Here is a 24,342-nt window from a genome sequence, read left to right on the forward strand (position 1 = left end):
AGAGTCACCTAAACCCTACGTATACCTGTTACCTGTCCCCTATACTGAGTCAGTGGAGGCTGGTGAGGGGAGGATGGCTCATGATAATGGTTGGAATGAATGGAATGGTATCAAATATAAAGAAACCATGAAAGGAACCATGTCTCTTCCATTCATTCTTTTCCAGCCATTACTTTGAGCCTGTTCTCCGATAGAGCCACCAGCCACCACTGTCCCTGACCCACCTAAAAAGTGATTCATTTATCAAGTGTAGTCAAATAAAATGTACTTTATTGCACAATTCTGCATGTCCAATTGTGCAATGATTTCAAATAAATCTAATTAATTTAGGTTTTCAGTAGGGCACTGTAGAGGAGGACATATTTTTAGTACTTGAATAATCTGCTCAGGGACACTCCCAATGATTCAGTGACATTAACAACCTGGCCACACTCATAGATGACTTTCTCTGAATGCAGTTAAAAGCTCATTGTGCTATTTGTCTTTGTTTGGGGACATTAGGAGACCATTTACATTACTCTCAACTGATGAGAGAAGCCTCATAATTGACTGATCCACTGTTTAGTAGGACTGTATTTAAACATAGAATTGGATCCTTGTTGTTTTTCACCACCTCTGTGTAGTTATACTGTCAATGTGATTCATTATGAACTATATCAGCCAGCCATTCTCAAGCTTTATTGACCAGCTAATTTGGTGCTTTTGTGACATGTTTAGTTTGCTCCTCAATTCATGCACCTTGGTTGGAAAGCGAGGTAGCAGCCTAGAGTGGTAGTTCCATGTTCCCTGTGCTCCTGTGATACCTGACAGCTGCCTGCATTCATGGTTCTTATCATCAGCACGGTCTGTGGCCAAATGGAGAACACTCTCGGTTATGATCCCAGCTGGCATATCAAACCCATCACTTCATCTCCTGATGATCTAAATATGGGTTTACTTCAGGGTGGCCCTTTCCTTTCCAGTAAACCATTCATACCAGACCAGGAGGTGTGTAATGGTTGTTGTTGTTAGAATTGCCTCATTTGGAACGGCTCCGGAGTGTTATCGTTGTGCTCAGATGAGACACAATCCAGATGAGACAAATCCAGAGTAGGCACTTTAGATCTCCAAGCAATCTCTCACTCCTGTGTGATTTTACAAGCCTCAGCAATGAATTCCTTCATAATGTAGGCCTACACGTTGTTCACCTTGGATCTAAAAGCAGTCTCCTCTCTCTCTCTCTCTCTCTCTCTCTCCTCTCTCTCTCTCTCTCTCTCTCCTCTTCTCTCCTCTCTCTCGCTCTCTCTCTCTCTCTCTCTCTCTCTCTCTCTCTCTCTCTCTCTCTCTCTCTCTCTCTCTCTCTCTCTCTCTCTCTCTCTCTCTCTCCTCTCTCTCTCTCTCTCTCTCTCTCTCTCTCTCTCTCTCTCTCTCTCTCTCTCTCTCTCTCTCTCTCTCTCTCTCTCTCTCTCTCTCTCTCTCTCTCTCTCTCTCTCTCTCTCTCTCTCTCTCTCTCTCTCTCTCTCTCTCTCTCTCTCTCTCTCTCTCTCTCTCTCTCTCTCTCGTGTGATTTTACAAGCCTCAGCAATGAATCCTTTTCTTCTTTCCTTCCCGTCATATTCCCTCCATAATGGGCTCCACAATTATACACGGCAGATGTTATCTCTTGTTAGAGGCTTTGTTCCACATGACTCTCAACAACACATTAACGTTATTGTTGTGGTGCCAGACAGACAGCAGCACCGAGGCTCTGATACTAGTACAAAACATGGGCTCTGGTCAAAAGTAGTGCACTATATAGGGAATAGGGTGCCATTTGGGACACCGTCTGTGTGTTTCCGGGTAGGAGACTGTTTCAGCGCATTAGCCCCCCATCTCATCTGATAGGCCCTCCTCCAGTAACGGAATGGAGGGAGGGAGGGAGGCTAGGTGGGATGGAGGGAGGCAGGGTGGGATGGAGAGAGGCTAGAGGGAGGTAGGGTGGGATGGAGAGAGGCTGGAGGGAGGGAGGCTGGAGGTAGGGCTTGATGGAGAGAGGCTGGAGGGAGGGTGGGATGGAGGAAGGCTGGAGGGAGGGAGGGTGGGATGAAGGGTGGCTGGAGGGATGGAGCCACGGGGGAACAAAGCTAAGAGCTCCACACAGCAAACGGCATGCTCTCTCTGTACTGGACCAATTAACCTGAGGCCTCACTTGAAGCCATAGCAGCCTGCAGCCACTCTCCCATCCCCCTCCCCATCCCCCCTCTCACTAAAACAGGTCAAACACACAGAGACAATAGGCAACATCACCTTGACCCTCCACATGAATTAGCTCAGCACTTTAGCAACGTTAATAATTAATACATGTATAATCGCTGTTAATAATAGATTATCTCTCTTTGTGAGGCAGGATTATTGTTGACCCTATGGGGGCTGTTGACCCTATGATGGCTGTTGACACTATGGGCCCTGGTCAAAAGTAATACACTATATAGCGAATAGGGTGCCATTTGAGATGCACCTATGGACACGGTTAGTTGTCACTGCTGCTGACATGTTTGGGGTTTGTTGCTTGTGTGGCGTTGCTACCATGGCATGATGTGTGTGTGGAATGTAACCGTAGGTCTTACTGTTCCCCTCTCCAGCGTCGCTCGGTGAGGGAGGCCATGTCGGCTACGGCGCCCCACTGGCTGACTGAGGTAACCACCCACAAGTGGCTGTGTCCCAAATGGCACCCTTTTCCCTATATAGTGCACTACTGTAGTGCACTATATAGGGAAAAGGGTGCCATTTGGGATGCACAGAGTGCCTCTGCATGACATCATCACGCTGCTCTGTGGGACTGAATCAATCAGGAACCATGAAGCAAAAGTAACACTGTTTGAACTGTCAATTGAGCAGTTTATTAGGACTGCCTAAGTAACAGTAAATGTGGCCGTGGGTGGGTATGCCATGTGGTCTGTATGGTCTGTTACTATGTGCTGATTTAGGAAGTAACTGCCTTTTCACCTGCCGTCGCAGGGCAAGACTGATCTAATACTTATATACAGTGCATTCGGAAAGTATTCATACCCCTTGACTTTTTCCACATTTTGTTACCTTACAGGCTTATTCTAAAATTGATTAAATAAATGTTTCTCCTCATCAATCTACACACAATACTCCATAATGACAAAGCGAAAACAGGTTTTTAGAAACATTTGCAAATGTATTATAAATAAAAAACAGAAGTACCATATTTACATAAGTATTCAGACCCTTTGCAATGAGACTCGAAATTGAGCTCATGTGCATCCTGTTTCCATTGATCATCCTGTGGTAAGTTTTATTGATTGGACATGGTTTGGAAAGGCACACACCTGTCTATATAAGGTCCTACAGTTGACAGTGCATGTAAGAGCAAAAACCAAGCATGAGGTCAAAGGAATTGTCCGTAGAGCTCAGAGAAAGGATTGTGTCGAGGCACAGATCTGGGGAAGGGTACCATCAAGACTCTTCCTAGAGCTGGTCGCCCAGCCAAACTGAGCAATCGGGGGAGAAGGGCCTTGGTCAGGGAGGTGGCCAAGAACCCGATGGTCACTCTGACAGAGCTCCAGAGTTCCTCTGTGGAGATGGGAGAACCTTCCAGAAGGACAACCATCTCTGCAGCACTCCACCAATCAGGCCTTTATGGTAGTGGCCAGATGGAAGCCACTTCTCAGTAAAAGGCACATGAAAGCCCGCTTGGAGTTTCCCAAAAGGCACCTAAAGGACTCAGACCATGAGAAACAAGATTCTCTGGTCTGATGAAACCAAGATTGAACTCTTTGGCCTGGATGCAAAGCGTCACATCTGGAGGAAACCTGGCACAATCTCTACGGTGAAGCATGTTGGTGGCAGCATCATGCTGTGGGCATGTTTTTCAGCGGCAGGGACTGGGAGAATAGTCAGGATCGAGGGAAAGATGAATGGAGCAAAGTACAGAGAGATCCTTGATGAAAACCTGCTCCAGAGTGCTTAGCACCTCAGACTGGGGCAAAGGTTCACCTTCCAATAGGACAACAACCCTAAGCACACAGCCAAGACAATGCAGGAGTGGCTTCGGGACAAGTCTCTGAATGTCCTTGAGTGGCCCAGCCAGAGCCTGAACTTGAACCCGATCGAACATCTCTGGAGAGACATGAAAATAGCTGTGCAGCAACGCTCCCCATCCAACCTGACAGAGCTTGAGAGGATCTGCAGAGACAGAGAAGAATGGGAGAAACTCCCCAAATACAGGTGTGCCAAGCTTGTAGCGTCATACCCAAGAAGACTGTAATCGCTGCCAAAGGTGCTTCAACGAGGGTCTGAATACTTATGTAATTGTGATATTTCAAATTCTAAAAAACTACTTTTGCTTTGTCATTATATGGTATTGTGTATTGATTGATGAGGGAAAAAAAACAATTAATCAATTTTAGAATAATGCTGTAACGTAACAAAATGTGGAAAAAGTCAAGGTGTCTGAATACTTTCTGAATGCACTGTAGTCTGCGTCTCAAATGGCACCCTATTCCCTATATAGTGCACTTCGAACATGGTCCAATGGCTTTGGTCAAAAGTATTGCACTATATAGGGAATAGGGGGCATTTGGGACGCACACTTAGTGTAAATCCACTGCTAATAATATCCGTTAACTTTCTGTTTTGTTTGTGCTATTAAGTTACACTGAGTTACTGTAAGTTGATATTGAAAAGCCACCAGTGCCAGTTACCCTGTAATGTAATGTAAAGCCAAGTCACATTGATCTATGGTCACACAGACACATTTCGTCTCCCTCGACTCAGATTAATAATTGTTGTTGCTCTTTCTGCCCCCGCTCTCTACCTCACATGCACGCAACACGCACACACACAGCACGCACACACACAGCACGCACACACACAGTGTTATTTGTGCCCCCTTGCAGATGCGGCTGCATTCATGTCTCTAGTGTGTGAATGTATGAGTCAATCAGAGGGCCCAGTGACTCTAGGGGAGAACAAGCTCTTGCCTTAATTAAAGTGATGTTTCAAGCTGCCACCTGTTCCTGCACATACAGCACACAGTGACTGGGAGCAGCTGCTAGCTGGGTAATTACCATCACACAGTCACAGAATAGGAGAGGAAGAGGACGTGGATGGCTCTGGAGTCTAATTCTAATCTGAAGTCATTCTAATCTTGTGTGTACTGCACAATGTGAAATGTGTGTGTGTGTGTGTTTAGGTGATTTGGCAGGGACTGTATTTGCGAATATGCCTCAGATGGAGTTATTAAAAGACCCATTACCTGCATGTTCACCTCACATAACGGTGATTATGCAGGACTGAAAGGTGAAGTCCTTGTCTTTGCTCACTGTTCCACTGTGTTTAATGACTCACTGCCCCCTCCATGAGGAGTGTTACTATGACCTCCGTCGTGTGTGTGTGTCTCTCTTTGTGCATGCACACACACCTCCACATCAGTCTGTCTGGACTCCTGTCTGTCTATCCCCCAGGTGTTTTGATATTCATGGTCTATCAGCATGCGGTCTAAGGCAGATAGTAAGAGAGAGAGAGAAGAGCTGCTTTAAAAAGAGCCTCCGAAGCACTCAGTGCTCTCCACATGGGCTCCCTCCAGCAATTACACCCTCCACTGCCTCCTCATTTCTCCACTCCTCTTTGCGCTTTTAATTCGTTTCAAGTGACTTTTTGATTCAATCAAATCAACAGGTTTGTGTGGGAAAGTTGAGAGTACGCCTCTAATCGTTTCAGGTGATGCTGTTCCGAGCGATGGGGGGTGTGAGTGAGGCCAGGTGTGTATAGGAGCCAGGGCTGTAGGGGTTGAAATTGGGGACGGGGGTGGAGGTGTCCTTTTATTCACTCTGTGGAATACAAAGCGCCTTGCAGCCTGGGTTGCTGAGGAGAGGGGAAGGACGGCAGTTCTGCAATTGTGTTTCACATGGATTCATCCTCTCTCTCCCTCTATCTCACTGTCTCTCTCTCCCTCTATCTCTCTCTCACCGGCTCTCTCCCAACCCTATCTCTCTCTCAGCTATCTCTCTCTCACCTATCTCCCTCTCCCTCTATCTCACTGTATCTCTCTCCCTCTCACTGTCTCTCTCCCCCTCTCTCTCTCACCTATCTCTCTCTCACTGTCTCTCTCTTCCTCTGTCTCTTTCTCCTCTCTTTCTCTGTTCTCTCTCTTTCTCTCTATTCCCTCACCCGCTCTCTACCCTTCTCTCTCCCCAAAGTAATTCAATCTCTCTCTCTGCAAACAATGGGAGCAAATGAATGTATGACACTGAGCTTGATTATGACTGCATTCATTACACATGCTCATAATTGCTAGTAGTTTAGTGTGCCGATTTATTCAGAGGACAGCTGTCAATTGACAAGGCAGAGAGAACAGCTTTTTTGTTATTCAATGATGCTCAGGCACCTGTTGCATTTTGTGATATAGCATATGTGTCTGTTTCTGTGTGTAGATAATGCACTTAATTATATACATTATAGTGCCTTTCTGGTGCCTGTGAGGTGATCACAGAATCAAATCAAAATTGATTTGTCACATGCTTCGTAAACAACAGTGAAATGCTTACTTACGGGAAAATATAGAAAAATTATAACACGAGGAATAAATACACAATGAGTAACGATAACTTGGCTATATACACGGGATACCAGTACTGAGTCGATGTGAAGGGGTATGAGGTAATTGAGGTAGATATGTACTGTACATATAGGTAGGGGTAAAGTGACTAAGCATACTTAATATGATCAGATACTCACTCAGTAGCTCCATTCTTCTGCCAATGTGTTTAGTCACAATGTCAATGTAGGCTCTGTGTTGCTACAGAAGGCCATAATACATACCGAATACCAACTTCTAGGATCTCTATGATAGACAGTGTATCCAACCTTAACCCCAAGAACTCCCAATGACACAAATGTTCATGCTGAAATTCTCTCATCTGTAACTAAACTCATAGATGTGAGTTGGTCATCCCATAGCTCCTGATGCTGAGGAGCATCGGAATCAACATATCTGCATCCCAAATGACACCTTATTCCCTATATAGTGCACAAATGTTGACCAGGCCCTGGTTAAAAGTAGTACACTATGGAGGGAATAGGGTGCCATTTGGGACGCTGATCTTGGATTCGCTTATCAGTAGATCTCACAGTAGCAGAAATGACCAGTGACACCATCCTTTCTCCGTCCTAGAAGGTTGAGGAGGATGACCTGGTGTTGACCCCTGACGGTACCAGGGAGTTCCTGACCTTTGAGATCCCTCTGAGTGACTCGGGGTCGGCAGGGTTAGGGGTCAGCGTCAAAGGCAACCGCTCCAAGGAGAACCACGCTGACCTAGGCATCTTCGTCAAGTCCATAATCAACGGAGGAGCTGCCTGCAAGGTGAGTCTTACCTCTCTCATTAGGATTCCAATGTTCATGATCATATAAGTCATCATGTCTTTTTGGAGTTTATATACTGGACTAATCTGCCTATTAGCATATTCTGTCTACCAGTTCTGATTTGACAGTGAACTTCATTGCTTTTTCTGCTATTCGTTATTCCACTGACAGTACAGTAACCTTGGTGCCAGTCTGTTTCTTGCACTCTAGCCACCTCTCTAGGGAATGAAGTAGCCTGGGTGTCACTTGTTGTTCGGTGTGACAAGGAGTTGGCAAGATAACACAAACAGATCTGGGACAGGGTTAACAGCACAGTGCTAATTCGTTGAACAGTCTGATTGTGGGTGTTGACTGATTCTGATCCTACGTGCCATATGCTGTGTGAACAGGATGGAAGGCTGTGGGTCAATGACCAGCTGATAGCGGTGAACGGGGAGTCGTTGATAGGCAAGACCAACCAGGAGGCCATGGAGACGCTAAGGAAGTCCATGTCGGTAGAGGGCAACAAACGTGGGACGATTCAGCTGATAGTGGCCAGAAGGGTCACCAAACGCAGTGAGGTAAGCCCAACCATCCCTTTGGGACGGCTGTGGAGATTATTGGACTAACACCAGTCTGAGGACGGGCTCATAGTAATGACTGGAACGGAATACATTTAACCGTGTCAAACATATGGTTTCCATGGTTTCCATGGGTTTAATACCATTCCTTTTATTCCATTCCAACCATTACTATGAGCCATCCTCCTCTCACCAGCTTCCACTGACTAACACGTGTGTATGCTGAAATACCTTTCTAACCCACAGGGCGTGTATGTGTGATGGTAGGCTTTTTGGAGGCTTTGGAGGCAGTGGCTGACAGTACTGTGGCTCTCCCTCCTCCTTTCCTTAGTTACTTCCATTGCCAATGTATTGTTTGTCTTTTCACATGTTTAATTACCTGATTAAAGATTAACGTTTTTTTTAAATGACTGCGTTCTGTTTTGTGTATGCATTTGTTTTGCAGAAAATGGTGGTCATTCTTACTTACAGTAAATTGACAATATTCCTAAATAAGCTAAAGACAACCCATCACTCTGTGACCGCTGACCACACATCACACTGTGACCACTGACCACCCATTACAATGATGCCTTCAACATTTGTTTTAAGTTTTTCTAAAACACTTGATACAGTTGTTCAGTTACCATTAACACGCACCCTCCCACATGTAGTCTCCATGTTAAATTCCAAGGCCAGTGACAGGTTCCCTGTTCTGGACTGGAGAGCTCTGTTATGGTTATGATTAAAGAGCAGTGGGTCAGGTGGGTCACAGCAGTTCACACGACATGAGCTGTGTCCCAAATGGCACATTATTCCCTATGAAGTGCAGTGCTTTTGAACAGGGGCTCTGGTCATGCTCTCGTCTTAGCCTCCATGCCCCGGGGTCTAATGGGGGAATTGGTGACGGCTGGCCAACAAAGTATTTTTCATTTCAATGCCATCATACACTCTCTCTCGCTCTCTCCACATTTCAATGTCATGATATTGGTACATACTCCAGACTCTATCCTGGCTTGATCACTTCTCTATCTGAGAGCTGTGCCAATGTGTACTGCACTGTCCCCTTTACAACAGTGTGTTGGTTGTAGTGTGTACTGTACTGTATGCCTCCATCCCTGCCTCTGCCTCTTGCTACAGGACATGTCAGACCTGTGATTTCCCATGGTGCAGCTGGTAATTGAAAGCAGAGTGGGGGCTAAGCTGTGTGCTGCAGTCAGGGGGCATGTTGTGCTGTGGAGAAGCCAAGGGTGAGAGCAGAGAGCACTGGCTGTGAATGAGGTACAGACACATGGGGGAGACTCGTCAATATCTGCTTCACAGATACAGCTGAAAGGATAACTTAGACTAGAGGTATCTATATAGAAGAGGAATTATACTTGATTGATCCATTTTCCTTGCAGTCCACAGAGTATGTGAAATACAGTGCCTTCAGAAAGTATTCATACCCCTTGACTTATTCCACATTTAGTTGTTACAGCCTGAAATCAAAATGGATTCAATATATATATTTCTTCACCCATCTATACACAATACCCATAATGACTGTCCAAACGGCAAGTTACAAGTGTTCAAATTGGATTTGTGTGTTTAGACAGCAGTCATTGTAACAACGTGTGTGTGTGTGAAGTGGTGTAGGCTGATTGGTGTTGGTCAGGGGTGTCAAACTAATTCTAGGGAGGGCCTAGTGTCTGCTGGTTTTAGTTTTTTCCTTTCAATTAAGGCGTAGACAACCAGGTGAGGGGAGTTCCTTACTAATTAGTAACCTTAATTCATCAATCAAGTACAAGGGAGGAGCGAAAACCCGCAGATCTCCTTGGAAAGAGTTTGACACGTGGTGTTGGTACTCGTGGTTCCTATCACTCAGAAGTTGTGTAGCAAGCGAAGGTGACAACAATGCCTGCCATGGACGTTTCCCAGTTGCTTTGAAGATTCAAAATCATAGTGTAAGAACACTTTTAAAGCCTCAGAGGATAAGATGATCGAACTTTCAAGTCCTTTTTGGCTAGCCACAACAGTCAAATAGCTCACGGTTTCCCAAACTCGGTCCTGGTCAAATTGGTTGTTGATCATTGCTAGACAGCTATTTTCAAGTCTTGCCATAGTATTTCAAGTCCAACTGTAACTAGGCCACTCAGGAACATTCACTGTCTTCTTGGTAAGCAACTCCAGTGTAGATTTGGCCTGGTGTTTTAGGTTATTGTCCTGCTGAAAGGTAAATTTGTTTCCCAGTGTCTGTTGAAAAGCAGACTGAACCAGGTTTTCCTCTAGGATTTTGCCTGTGCTTAGCTCTATTCAGTTTATTTGTATCCTAAAAAACTCCCCAGTCATTGCTGATGACAAGCAACCTCATAACATGATGCAGCCACCACCATGCTTGAAAATATGAAGCGTTGTACTCAGTGATGTGTTGGATTTGCCCCAAACATAACGCTTTGTATTCAGGACATAAAGTTAATTTCTTTGCCAAATTTTTTGCAGTTTTACTTTGGTGCCTTATTGCAAACAGGATGCATGTTTTGGAATATATTTATTCTGTACAGGCTTCCTCCTTTTCACTCTGCCATTTAAGTTAGTATTGTGAAGTAACTACAACGTTGTTGATCCATCCTCAGTTTTCTCACACAGCCATTAAACTCTTTTAACTGTTTTAAAGTCACCATTGGCCTCTTGGTGAAATCCCTGAGCGGTTTCCTTCCTCTCCAGCAACTGAATTAGGAAGGACACCTGTATCTTTGTAGTGACTGGGTGTATTCATACCCCATCCAAAGTGTATTTAATAACTTCACCATGCTCAAAGGGATATTCAATGTCAGCTTGTTTTATTTTTACCCATCTACCAATAGGTGCCCTTCTTTGCGAGGCATTGGAAAACCTCCCTGGTCTTTGTAGTTGAATCTGTGTTTGAAATTCATTGCTCGACTGAGGGGCCTTACTGATAATTGTATGTGTAGGGTACAGAGCTGTGGTAGTCATTCAAAAATCATATTAAACACTATTATTGCACACAGAGTGAACTTATTTAGGCTTGCCATAAGAAAGGGGTTGAAAACTTATTGACTCAAGACATTTCAGCTTTTCACTTTTAATTAATTTGTAAACATTTCTAAAAACATAATTCCACTTTGACATTATGGGGTATTGTAGGCCAGTGACACAACATCTACATTTAATCTATCTTAAATTCAGGCTGTAACACAACAAAATGTGGAAAAAGTCAAGGGGTGTGAATACTTTCTGATGGCATTGTATATATGAACCATAGTTGAAATCTACCACAGACGTTCAGGTGGCACAGCTTCATGGACAGGTTGTGTTCCTTTCTCTCATCAACTCTCTTTCCTTCCTCATCTCCTCCATCTTTAGGATAGTAATCATCACCTTATTTTGAATCTGAACGAATACTTCCTCAATACTAAACCCCCACACAGGGCTATTCAGACAGATCCCCTCGTCACAATTCAGACCCAATGGAGTTCAGCCCTGCATCAGTTTAATTATAGGACTGAATATGCAATGAGTAGAGTGGTAATTTGTTGACCGACCTCAATATGGAAAACCTCCTTGGCTATTTTTAAATGCAGGCTAGATAGGCCCTCCGTTGCAGCCAGTTTCATTAACTATCCCATTTAAAGTAAAGAGAGGCTGACTTCCAACAGTCTGAAGCCATATGGCCTCTCTAGAAATCATTCTCCAGGTCTCCAGCCTGAGTCATTCTCTCTTACCCTTATTTTACTGGCAATAGTCTGCTTGGTGATTGTTCAGCTGTTTCTGCATGAATAAAACGGAACCTTTCTGTATCACACGATCTCTGTCTGTGTTATCATCACATCTATCAAACACCTGGGAAATGAAATGAAGAGCTGTGGATTGATTATTCACTGATGACATTTCCTCTTGCTGTGATGCACATCTGTTGATGATGGCAAACCTTATAGTAATGTTAGGTTCTAAGTTCTGCTACAAATCCAGTCAGACACGACATACATCTCTCTCTCCCTCTCTACCGCACCTGCTGTCTCGACCTCTGAATGCTTGGCTATGAAAAGCCAACTGACATTTACTCCTGAGTTGCTGATCTGTGGCACCCTCTACAACCACTGTGATTATTGTTTGACCCTGCTGCTTATCTATGAAGAACGATCTGGCCTTAATGGCCATGTACTCTTATAATCTCCCCCCGGCACAGCCAGACTCTTCTGGCTGTGCCGGGGGGAGATTATAAGAGTACATGGCCATTAAGGCCAGATCGTTCTTCATAGATAAGCAGCAGGGTCAAACAATAATCACAGTGGTTGTAGAGGGTGCCACAGATCAGCAACTCAGGAGTAAATGTCAGTTGGCTTTTCATAGCCAAGCATTCAGAGGTCGAGACAGCAGGTGCGGTAGAGAGGGAGGCCTGGCCACCCTCAGAGCCTGGTTCCTTTCTAGGTACTTCCTAGGTTCCTGCCTTTCTAGGGAGTTTTTCCTAGCGACTGTGCTTCTACATCTGCGTTGCTTTCTCTTTGGGGTTTTAGGCTGTGTTTCTGTATAAGCACTTTGTGAAATCTGCTGATGTGAAAAGGGCTTTATAAATCAGTTTTATTTGACAACTAACACAAGCACATATTTATAACATCCGACTAGGCGGAGTCATCTCCTTGTATGTCTAAGATAAACAGTCATTCTCTGTTGCTGGGCAGGAACTGAGTCTGTTCCTCTAATTGGTGTGGCCCAGCCTGAGCCCAGAACCTTCTTGGGCGGGGATGTGTGTGTGAGATAAGTCTTCAGTTAGTGTTGTTAGGTGGGCCCCTCTGGCTCCTCTCCCAGAGGTTTCTTCTCTCTTCAACTGTTGTCCTCACCTCCATCTCGATGTTGAGTTCCAGTCATTTCTACTGATTCGATGTAATTCTATGGTCCATACACATTCAACCCCACTTCCTCCCCTGCTCCTCAGTCATGTGTGTTTTAAAGGTGACAGTCAGCAAATGGCCTGTTTGTCCAATAAACAGCAGTGTGTCCGATAGACACCTGAGGGAAATGTCACTGTGCTGCTGCTCTCCTGTGGGGGAATGTTGACAGCAGGTGTCTTAACTGCTATTGGAAATTCATGGTCATTTATCTAGCTAGCCGTGGTCGTGGTGGTGCTGCGGCTAATGTTAGCACTAGGCTAGCATGCCTCTACCGGACTGCCTGTCCCTCACAGACGGGATAAGGGATCATCTATAAGTTAAGCTGTCATTGTTGGTGCTATCTTAAAGTGAGAGCGAAAGAGCAATAATGGGGTTGTGTCATTGAGCTAGTTCAAACATTTTAAAGATTTAAGATTCAAGATTTAATCCAAATGTGCCAAAGGGAGAATGTTGTCTCATACTGCACATTTCCCACTATAATAAGGATATTTTTTCCATTGTGTCATGTATTGACTGTACCTGTCTTCCCACCCCTCTGTATGTAGCTGGAGGCCCCAGGGAGCCCCCTGGGACCGGAGCAGACCCTCCTGAACTCCTCCCTGCTGGACGACCGGGAGCGTCGTATCTCCCACTCCCTGTACGGAGGCATAGAGGGCCTGGACGATAACCTGATGCCACGGCAGGCCCTGATGGGAAGGATGATGGGTGAGTCAGGTGACCCCGTAGATACAGATGGAGGACTCTAGATGGATACACCCGTTTTATCACGGACATTGGCAAAGTTGAGTCTTCTGGCTAACTCTATGGGTGACTCACTATATCAGGGGTAGGCAACTAGATTCACTAATAATTAGTACACTGCAAATTGACCACAACAAAGCGCAAAAAGAGATTGTATTTGAAAATAACAATTATTTCATACCTTGATTACAGTGAGACACTATCACATCTCTTTTTTTTTATTCGTGGAAATACTTGGGAACAGATTTCCTAAATTAAACACATTTATAGCTCAATTCCTGCCGATTTTAAGTTGTTTTTTTATACCTGAAACTAAAATAGCCCCCAATTTGATTTACTAAAAACTTCTGGGGGGGGCCAAACAAATCCCTTGCGGGCCGGTTTTGGGCCAACCGCCTGTTGTTGACCCCTGCCCTATAGCTTCTCACACCCTTACTGCTGGGTTAGCGCCAGATCTCTGTCAGTCATTCACACTCTACAAACTGTAACCTAACAGTATTGATAACAGCCTATTCACACATGAGCCAAGCTCAGATACTGTGGGATTGTAACTGGAACAACCAGGGCCAAATAAGTAAAACTATGAACTAATAAGACACCATTTCTGATGACTCCTACTGGTAAATAAGTATTCACTTTTAACCATTTATATACTAGAGTAGGTGGACCATGAGTGGACTGGAATAGGTGCACCTCTACCTCCTGTTGTAACATCTGGCTTAGCGGTTGGCTGGCTGGTTGGTATCTAAATTCTATGATTGATTTAATCTCTGCCGCTCAATTCTGGCCGGACCGTTAAAATCCCTGTCCTCCCATCAAACTGCCTGCCTGCCGTCCTGTCTCACTGTTTGTCAGCCCAAGGCCCTCACACACACACACACACACACACACACACATCTGGTCTTCTCTCTCAGGGTCGGCCTGAGGCGCTGTCAGAGCAAACTCCAAACAGAGAGCTCAGGGATTCACAGAGCACACACACACACACCGCTGAATCAATCAGAAGGTGCGCTGCACCATACAAGGGCCCCTGAGCTGTAAATCATCCACAACATTTTCCGACCTTTTCCTTTACATTTTCCAAGACATTAAGATCAGCTGAAAGTTGAATGGAAACTCAAAGCACTGTCACAGTTACACCATTTCCTGTGTTGACAAACCTGGTGGTCGCAGATCATATAATCCACTGTAAAAACACACGTGGACCGCAGGGGAAGGTACTACTTTCTCTAACCTAATGTTGTTCTTACATTACCATCACTCTGATGTAACAACCTACTTGATAGGTCGATGTCATCATTGTGGTTTTACAGACTTGTTTAATGCGTTATGTACCGTATTTTCCGCACTATAAGGCGCACCGGAGTATAAGCCGCAGCAGCTAAATTGAATGATATTGAATGATGTGTACATATATAAGCCGCACTGGACTATAAGCCGCAGGTGTTTTAATGTTTAATTACCATATGTAAGGGTTCGTGCACAGAGGGGATTGTCGGGAAAGAGACAAACTGTCTCGCTCTCGTAATGTCTGTCTGTCTTGCTCTCGTTCTGTCTCTCGTACCACTCTCGGTTCCACTTTTACTTTTGCGCGCTACCTGTCTCACTCTTTTCCGGCCTCCAGCTTTTCCTGCTGGAGCCCGCCGCTTAAAGGTGGGGGGCACGGACCGGTCATAGAGCCCATAGAGTTAAAGTTGGTGGACTGTAACCTGTAAAATCCATAGATTTAGGAGGTCTTCTAGTGGCCGTTAGCTGTGAAAATCCATAGATTAGCCGCACCGTTATATAAGCCGCAGGGTCGAAAAATGGGAAAAAAGGCGCGGCTTATAGTCCGAAAATTACGGTACACACTTTATTAGAATACTTATGAAATGCACTCGCTTATTTTCCCTCGACTCCAACCCCATTCGATGCATTGAACGGGTGTGGGTGGGGCAATGTCTACATAAGGTTGCAAATTATAAACACTCACAAAAACTTGAGGCCGATACGTAAAGCTTAATAAAGAGCAGTGATGCTAGCAAGAGCAGGTTTCTTATTTTTTCTCATATGCCTGGGTGTTAAAAGTAATTACGTTACTCATTTTGAGTAATCCAAAGGATTACTTTACTGATCACTGGTGTCGTTTAGTGGCCCCCTATTCCCAAAAGTAGTGCACTATAAAGGGAATAGGGTGCCATTTGGGACGCAGACAGCGAGTTCAATATTTTCAATGCAGTTCAACTATTCCCCTCCATTACCCTTTCAAATCCCTCTCCTCCCACAGTGCTTTTGAGCTATTAAAGGGATAGTTCACCCAAATTACTATCCCTTTAATAATTGTTTTCCCCTAAAATAGTTTTGGAAGCCACCCTTATCATTATCCTTTGTGTAGACTATTAAACAGTATCTGTCACACTTTGTCTCCAATGCAATGTCTGTCCATGTCATAGATTCAGACAGGCAGTTGTGTAGAGATCAAATGAGATTGACACAGTCACACCTAGCCCACTCATAGTTGTATCATCACTCCTGGTTACAGAGAAAACAAAGTATCCGTTCTGTCTATTAGATTACACATACAAGTATGGTACTAGACAGGGCATTACAAACCATTTCATATGTCATAGATTAAGTTTTTTAATAAAAGGTTTTATTAGATGATGTTAGTGTGATGTTACATTACAATATATCATTAATGTGAATTGGAAAGCCGACGTGAACTGTAATCGTAGAGATGAATGAAAATAACATTTTCAGCCTACATTTTCAGGCTGGTGATTTATTGTAGGCTGAACATTTTATTTTCATTCATCTCTGAGTAGAGTTAACTTCAGCTTTACAATTCGCATGAATGTATATATAGATTATAATACTCATACTTTAACAGTTTTAACAGTGTTTTGTTGTTCCCCAGGTCACCATGGGTCTCATATTGTTTGAAAATCACTGTTTTTCTAATGTTTTAACTTTTGATGATGTCATCAGGTAGAACTTATATATACACACTGGTTTGGTGCTGGTGATTATGAATATGAGGTTGAAAAGTGGCAGAGTTGCCCTTTAAGCAAAATAACTCTTACATAAAATACAAATAGTTTAGCAATAAATTAGTTATTGTAAATTATCTTCATGTGAATTAAAAAAACTAAACTAGAATCTTAACCATCATTATGGGGATACATTGTCATAAAACATTTTGAATTATTTTGAAGTCAAAAATGTACCTCCAGATACATTTGCAGTTGACTATTATTACCACTACGTTTGGAATATTAAGACCCCCCACCTTTCTGGCAACATTATTGGACTAGTCCCTCTCAGTGGTGTAATAATCAATTTGCTCATGAGAACTGGCAATACAGATTTCTGTCTTGGTACCAATATACACTACCGTTCAAAAGTTTGGGGTCACTTAGAAATGTCCTTGTTTTCCATGAAAACATACTTGAAATGAGTTTGAATAGGAAATATAGCAAACTGCATAGGAAATGTAGTCATTGACAAGGTTAGAAATAATGATTTTTAATTAAAATAATTGTGTCCTTCAAACTTTTCTTTTGTCAAAGAATCCTCCATTTGCAGCAATTACAGCCTTGCAGACCTTTGGCATTCTAGTTGTCAATTTGTTGAGGTAATCTGAAGAGATTTCACCCCATGCTTCCTGAAGCACCTCCCACAAATTGGATTGGCTTGATGGGCACTTCTTACGTACCATACGGTCAAGCTGCTCCCACAACAGCTCAATAGGGTTGCGATCCGGTGACTGTGCTGACAACTCCATTATAGACAGAATACCAGCTGACTGCTTCTTCCCTAAATAGTTATTGCATAGTTTGGAGCTGTGCTTTGGGTCATTGTCCTGTCGTAGGAGGAAATTGGCTCCAATCAAGTGCCGTCCACAGGGTATGGCATGGCGTTGCAAAATGGAGTGATAGCCTTCCTTCTTCAAGATCCCTTTTACCCTGTACAGATCTCCCACTTTACCACCACCAAAGCACCCCCAGACCATCACATTGTCTCCACCATGCTTGACAGATTGCATCAAGCACTCCTCCAGCATCTTTTCATTTGGTCTGCGTCACAAATGTTCTTTTTTGTGATCCGAACACCTCAAAATTCGATTTGTCTGTCCATAACACTTTTTCCCTATCTTCCTCTGTGTTCTTTTGCCCAACTTCATATTTTCTTTTTATTGGCCAGTCTGAGATATGGCTTTTTCTTTGCAACTCTGCCTAGAAGGTCAGCCTCCCGGAGTCGCGTCTTCACTGTTGACGTTGAGACTGGTGTTTTGCGGGTACTATTTAATGAAGCTGCCAGTTGAGGACCTGTGAGGCGTCTGTTTCTCAAACTAGACACTCTAATGTATTTGTCCTCTTGCTCAGTTGTGCACCGAGGCCTCCCACTCCTCTTTCTATTCTGAATAGATCCAGTTTGCGCTGTTCTGTGAAGGGAGTAGTACACAGCGTTGTACGAGATCTTCAGTTTCTTGGCAATTTCTCGCATGAATAGCCTTCATTTCTCAGAACAAGAATAGACTGACGAGTTTCAGAAGAAAGTTATTTGTTTCTGGCCATTTTGAGCCTGTAATCGAACCCACAATTGCTGACGCTCCAGATACTCAACTAGTCTCAAGAAGGCCAGTTTTATTGCTTCTTTAATCAGCACAAAAGTTTTCAGCTGTGCTAACGTAATTTCAGAAGGGTTTTCAAATGATCAATTAGCCTTTTAAAATGATAAACTTGGATTAGCAAACACAACGTGCCATTGGAACACAGGACTGATGGTTGCTGATAATGGGCCTCTGTACGCCTAGGTAGATATTCCATAAAAAATCTGCCGTTTCCAGCTACAATAGCCATTTACAAAATTAACAATGTCTACACTGTTTTTCTGATCAATTTGATGTTATATTAATGAACAAAACATTTGCTTTTCTTTTGGAAACAAGGACATTTCTAAGTGACCCCAAACTTTTGAACGGTAGTGTATATGGTACCATTTAGCTCTGGCAACATCATCATTGGAGTAGTCCCCTCCAGTAGTTTTAACATCCACCTCCTTATATGAATGGATATTTCCAATCCCCACATTATAGGCTGCTATTCATCCTTTCAGATTCCTCTCTGTTCCAGTTGAACTTTTCCTTAATCTTATCGATGAATTCAATGAGATACCCAGTGGCTTCTTCAAGATGTTCCTCACTGTCCCATTCCCCCTTAGGATTCAGGTGGTTGCCACCGGTTGGGGTAACGTCAATCTGCATAATCCCAAAGGCCTTTCCATAGTCCCCCCAGCCTGGTTTGGGGATCCGTGGGGGGTCCATCTCCTGTATTGCTCTCCCACCCCTGGACTCTCTTGAGATGCTGCCACAGATTATAGCTGGGTGTATATCATAATTTATCGCCACCTTGTCGATGATGTCCTTGTACTTCATGTCACCCGAATTATGCCTTGCCATTTTGTCAGATGCATCCTCCCTTGCAGTGTAGTGGTTTGCTCCTGCTGTCTCCCTTGAGGCACAAGTAGTTTCAACCAGAATAATCTCTCCATAACGAGAGTTTGTTAACCACCCTAAGGCTCTGTATAACATGAGATATGGCTGACTTCTTCCTTAACACAGTCGCATGGCACCTCTGCTTTTTCCCGTATAGCCAAGTGGTCGCCTCAGTTGAACGTGCATTGACAGTGTGCACACCCGCTGTCCGTTTTTATAGAGTAGGTCTACCTGGATTGCTCTTATATTGGTTTGGGGAGTGCGCATGATTTCCAGGAAACCACTGCTCAATTCATAAAAGCCAAGCCCAATATGGGAATAGCTGGTAATGAACCATGCCTGTGCAAGGTACAAAAACACAACCCAGGCTTGTTGCATTATTTTGCTTCAGTAGTAGTCCATTGGCCAGGAGAGACTGTGCTGCGTTCAGATTAGACTTAATTACAGACGACATGAACACTGTGGGCTAGCTGGTTTGAAAAACATGCTATCTTACATCCAAAATTCAAAACAGAATAAATACATCACTTTGAACGTCAACACCTCTTAGCTAGGCTCTGTAACATTGCTAGCCCCTGAGAATACAATGGCAAAATTAGTTATAGTTGTATTGTTTTAGTTAAGACTAGTCATGATCGGGGCTATCACTCGGTTTGGCTTTGCCTGATTTCTCTGATCACTTTACCATTGTTGTGCAGACCTTACCCGCTGCTATGACAATTAGCCTAGAGAGGATAAGAGACTTGAGTTAATGATTCTCTTCTTTAGGCAACGGCTCGTTTTTCAAGAAGTGGACTGAAGGCAATTCCCCTGCTTATGCTAATTATGCAGATAGCTTGGACAGTGGCAAAATAAAACCTCTTCTGCATCCCTGTTCTCTCGCCCAATTATTCTCACCTCTCGCCAGCTCTCATTTCATCTTGCCTGCCTTCCAACCTCTCAGCTATTAAATCCTGCTCCTCTTCAATATTCACCGGTCTGTTTCCACATAGTCTCTGATAATTGCTTTTACTGAAGCAATTCTGTAAAGAAGCTGTAACTATTGTTCCTTTGTCCCGATGTCTAATTGTATTAGGATAGTGTAAACTGCCCTAATTGTAAATGAATCCCACCAAGTCAGGTGCTTTGAGTTCTGCTCACCTGTCAGCACCATTGTTATTGGTAGGAGAGTGACCTTGGCTTGGTCCACCAAAAATAAGTCTGAGGCTCAAATGACACCCTATTCACTTTATAGTGCACTACGTTTGACCAGAGCCTATGGGCCCATAATAACATTCTTACGTATGGATGGATGTCCGTCCAGAAAGTTGATTGCTTCTGGAAAGAAAGCATAAATGAAAGTTGGTTTATTCATCGGGTTACTCAGTGCTTGCCACCTTCATTCAAACTCATCTACAGTGGCATTTACTAAAATAACCATAGAACCATTCTCAGTGTGCATTGGTCTGCTAAGGGACAGTATGTGTGGGCTGAGAGAGAAAAAAAAATTAATGGGTTTGAGGCCTCACCCACACCACAGAGTTCCCTGAAAAGACACATAGCAGGGGTAGGGACTAGAGACCACAGGATCAACAGCACACTAAATATATACACACACACACACACACAGCTCTATTAACATTGGTCAGCCCCTGAACTTTAAGCACACTGCTATTCATCCATCCAGCCATGCACATTGGCCAGGCAGTTGGAACTGTGGATGTAATTGGTACCACACAGACTCTCTGTGTGAAAGGATATGAGAAACAACACTAACCCTGGCCTCAGGTCCTGGGTAGAAAGTCCTGTTCTCCTGCCATGAGACCCAAACAGATTCCTAACACAAATGAACTTTTCTCTCCGTTATTGTGGAGGGCTCTTATACAGCATAGAAACCATCCTTCTATAGACAGCCAGTTACCCACAAAGACAGATTAAGGATAGCGTTGCAGAAAGTCATGCATTGCATATCAATGTGGTTTTAAATCCCTCTATTGGATACAAAGAAATGGGACTGTTTTTTTGCCTTGCTCCATGAGCATGCCAAAGAAAATAGTTGTATCTTTTTCACAATGGTGCAGCTTGAATTAATCACACTATAATGACTCTGAAGAATGTCTTGCCAGATGCTGCCAAACACAGGTGGTTTTAACTGTAAGCTGATTGAGAATTTCAGTCTGAGTCTGCTTTTAAATTAAAGAGTTATTGTGTTAAATGAGTTATGTTGTTATATAAAAGGATCAAATGTCCAATGAATATCAAATAAATATATAAAATGTCAAATGAATATTAAATTAACGCTTTAAATGTGTGTATTGTGTAATGCAGTGGTCACCAACCAGTCGTTCGCGATAGACTGGCATTTCTAGTCACCAAACATTTCTGTAAAAACCCCAATGATAAAGCCTTGCATTCCTATTTTTTCTATTTGTTTCACGCTGTTGGCGGTAGGTGCACTTGATTCAGCAGCCCTAGTGCCGGGAAGGCAAAGTGTTCCCATTTTCAACCATTTCATGTGTCTTAAGGTAGTACTCTGCCTACCCGGCAGGGCCAGAGAGCAAATCAAGTGCACATATAGGCTTACCGCTGGCCAATCGGACAACTTAGATCACCGTGTCTCCACAGTTTTCTAGAGCCACAGACTGTAAAAAGAAACCTCGAACGCACAGCAAAGTTGATACTGTAACATTTCAAAACTTATGGGCTGGGTGGTAGCCTAGTGGTTAAGAGGTTGGGCCAGTAACCGAAAGGTTGCTGGTTCGAATCCCCGAGCTGACTAGGGGAAATCTGTCGTTGTGCCATTGAGCAAGGCACTTAACCCTAATTGCTCCTGTAAGTTGCTCTGGATAAGAGTGTCTGCTAAATGACTAAACTGTAAAAAAAATATAAAATCATCACCAGAGAGAGACTCAGCAACGAATACAGCAAAGCGCTGCTGTTTTTATTAGTAAGTTCATGTTTAAGTTATTATTCAGTACTGACAACACGTTGTACATTTTATGGCTTATAAAAGTGTTGAACATTCTCCCTGCTTCCACTCACGCTACAACCAGCACTGCAGCTGCAATGAATGAGTATAGCAATGTTCCGATAAGCTTGCTTTGTTGTTATTAGCGGCTTGTGTCTTTTTAATTAGAGGGAGAATATTTCACTTTCTCTGGTCATAGGAGTAACAACAGGAATTGGTGCATGAGGGCAGAAATAATGCAGTGCAACTTGAGTTTCGCCATCACATGGAAGACTGTCTCCTCTTTTCTCAGTGGAGGGAAGGAGAGCAGAGGGACAGTGTTGGTGAGTCATGTGAGAGGAAGCCTCTGCTCCCTCCTTTCCTGATGCAGGCCATCAGTCCAGTAAAAAAGAAAACAGCAAATAATTATGCTCACTCAGCTGTGCCTAACAAGTAATGCAACAAATGATCTATTTCCAGTGTGATCATATACCTCCATTTTTTAAACTGCAGAATTTTAATTGCACACCATGACAAAATGTGTAGAATTGCAGGAAATAAACTTTAAACCCATAGAAATAGACGTGGCGCGTGCGCGGGGAGGGGGGCGCGGAATGTTCCCTGATGCTGGAAGGGGAGCCCCCGAGTGAAAAAGTTTGGGAACCCCTGGCCTACTGCACAAACCTCATTGCTACAGAACTGTGTTTAATTGGTTAATGTTGCATAGGCTTATGTTTTTTAGGTAATGTTTAAAAATAAATCTGAACATTAGATCTCGGCTTGCATCTTGGTTGGTGACCACTTGTATAATGTATATTAATGCCTTCCTTCTCCACTCATGCTCCTCCATGTTGTCCTACAGGTAACTACCAGCTCTCCCCTACGGTCAACATGCCCCAGGATGATACTGTCATCATCCAAGACGATAGGCCGCCTGTACTTCCTGCCCAGCTCTCCGACCAATCGTCTTCCAGTTCCCATGATGATGTGGGGTTCCATGTAGAGGTCCCTCCCTCTTGGGCCAAAGATATTCAAATTCAGAATGAGAGGTGAGAGGAGAGGACGATCCCAAATTGTCACCATAATCCCTACATAGTGCACTACTTGACCAGAGAATATTACAGTAAATGCCCTTTTATCATGATTAATCTCAGAAAGTTTCACTAGTTCCTCCTGTCATAAATCTCCAGTGTGTCTGATGGAGACTGTGTGTGAATCTCAAATGGATCCCTATTCCCTACATAGTGCACTACTGGGCCCTGGTCAAAAGTAGTGCACTTCATAGGGAATAGGGTGCCTCTTAGGAGGCAGCCCGACACTGGCTCATTACCTCTGGTTACGTATGTCTTTCCTAGTCCGCCTCACACACTGCTCCTTCTATTAGCTCCCTGTCAAACTGTTTATCAACTGTTAGTGTATCAGACTTGACATTCCTTTTGATAATCAGGACCATGTTTTGCTATGTTTTAGCAATGGAATGTTATTTCAGTTGCTGCAAATTAGACCTCATACTGTTTATTTAAAAGATTCCACCGTTTTCTTTCTCTACGCTGAACCAGCTAGTCGTAGAGTAGGTCTATTTCACTCCACTGTATGTTGCGTTCTACAAATAATGAAACATAAACAAGGTATGGCTAATTGTACATTTAAGCATACACAAGGACAAGGTCAATGTGTCCCCTATGTTTTTTGAAAGGACACACAGGCACACCCACCTGCTGCCTACTTAACTGGGCGTGGAGGGCCGTTGTAACCCTGGATACGTCCCAAATTGCCCCTATTCATTATATAGTGCCCTACTACCCTATGGGCCCTGGTCAAAAGTTGTGCACTATATATAGGGAATAGGTTGCCATTTGTTTTGTTTTTCCCATGATGATGAGGCCCAGCCAGAGTTCTCGTCAGTGGTGCTGGGTTGGGCTGAGTGTGTGTGTGGTGATTGTAGCTGGTCCAGCCCTGATCAGTCTCAGCCTTAATCAGTGGCTTCTCAAGTATGGTCTAGATTCTAGGAACTGCAGTGGCTTGATGATTTGAAGGAACACTGAACCTCACTGATGATGACGGTTTGATTTACACTAGAACCACTGGAATAATCTCTTCCCTCTTTCTCCTGTCTTCCCCCTCCCCTCTCTCACCCACCCTCTCTCTCTCGCTCTCTCACACACCCTCTCTCTCTCGCTCTCTCACACTCCCTCTCTCTTTGTCTGTCTTTGTGTCTCTCTCCATCATTCCCTATCCTCCTGTAGCACACTGAGCCCTGATGACACCGACCCAGACGGAGCCTTTCAGAGGGAGGGTTTCGGCAGACAGAGCATGTCAGAGAAACGGACAAAGCAGTTTGGAGATGCCAGTCAGCTGGAGATCATGAAGACACGCAAGTCCAAGAGCATGGATCTTGGTACTGAAGGAAACCATCTTGT

General features: G+C 43.8%; 1 protein-coding gene across 2 annotated transcripts in view; it reads left to right on the forward strand.

Annotated features, from left to right (window-relative positions):
• The window catches only part of LOC311099130 (partitioning defective 3 homolog), a 227,359-nt gene that overhangs the window by 130,187 nt on the left and 72,830 nt on the right, over window positions 1-24,342 (forward strand). Inside the window, exons 14-19 of one of the 2 annotated variants that reach the window (XM_084139786.1) lie at window positions 2,601-2,654; window positions 7,163-7,348; window positions 7,738-7,908; window positions 13,325-13,484; window positions 22,785-22,971; window positions 24,169-24,320. In XM_084139786.1, coding sequence (XP_083995912.1) covers window positions 2,601-2,654; window positions 7,163-7,348; window positions 7,738-7,908; window positions 13,325-13,484; window positions 22,785-22,971; window positions 24,169-24,320 — 910 coding nt within the window. Of the gene's footprint in view, window positions 1-2,600; window positions 2,655-7,159; window positions 7,349-7,737; window positions 7,909-13,324; window positions 13,485-22,784; window positions 22,972-24,168; window positions 24,321-24,342 lie in introns of both variants that reach the window. The other variant, XM_084139787.1, reaches the window with a different exon arrangement.

This window comes from Coregonus lavaretus (genome assembly GCF_964263955.1).
Source record: "Coregonus lavaretus genome assembly, chromosome: 23".
NCBI classification, from domain to species: Eukaryota; Metazoa; Chordata; class Actinopteri; order Salmoniformes; family Salmonidae; genus Coregonus; species Coregonus lavaretus.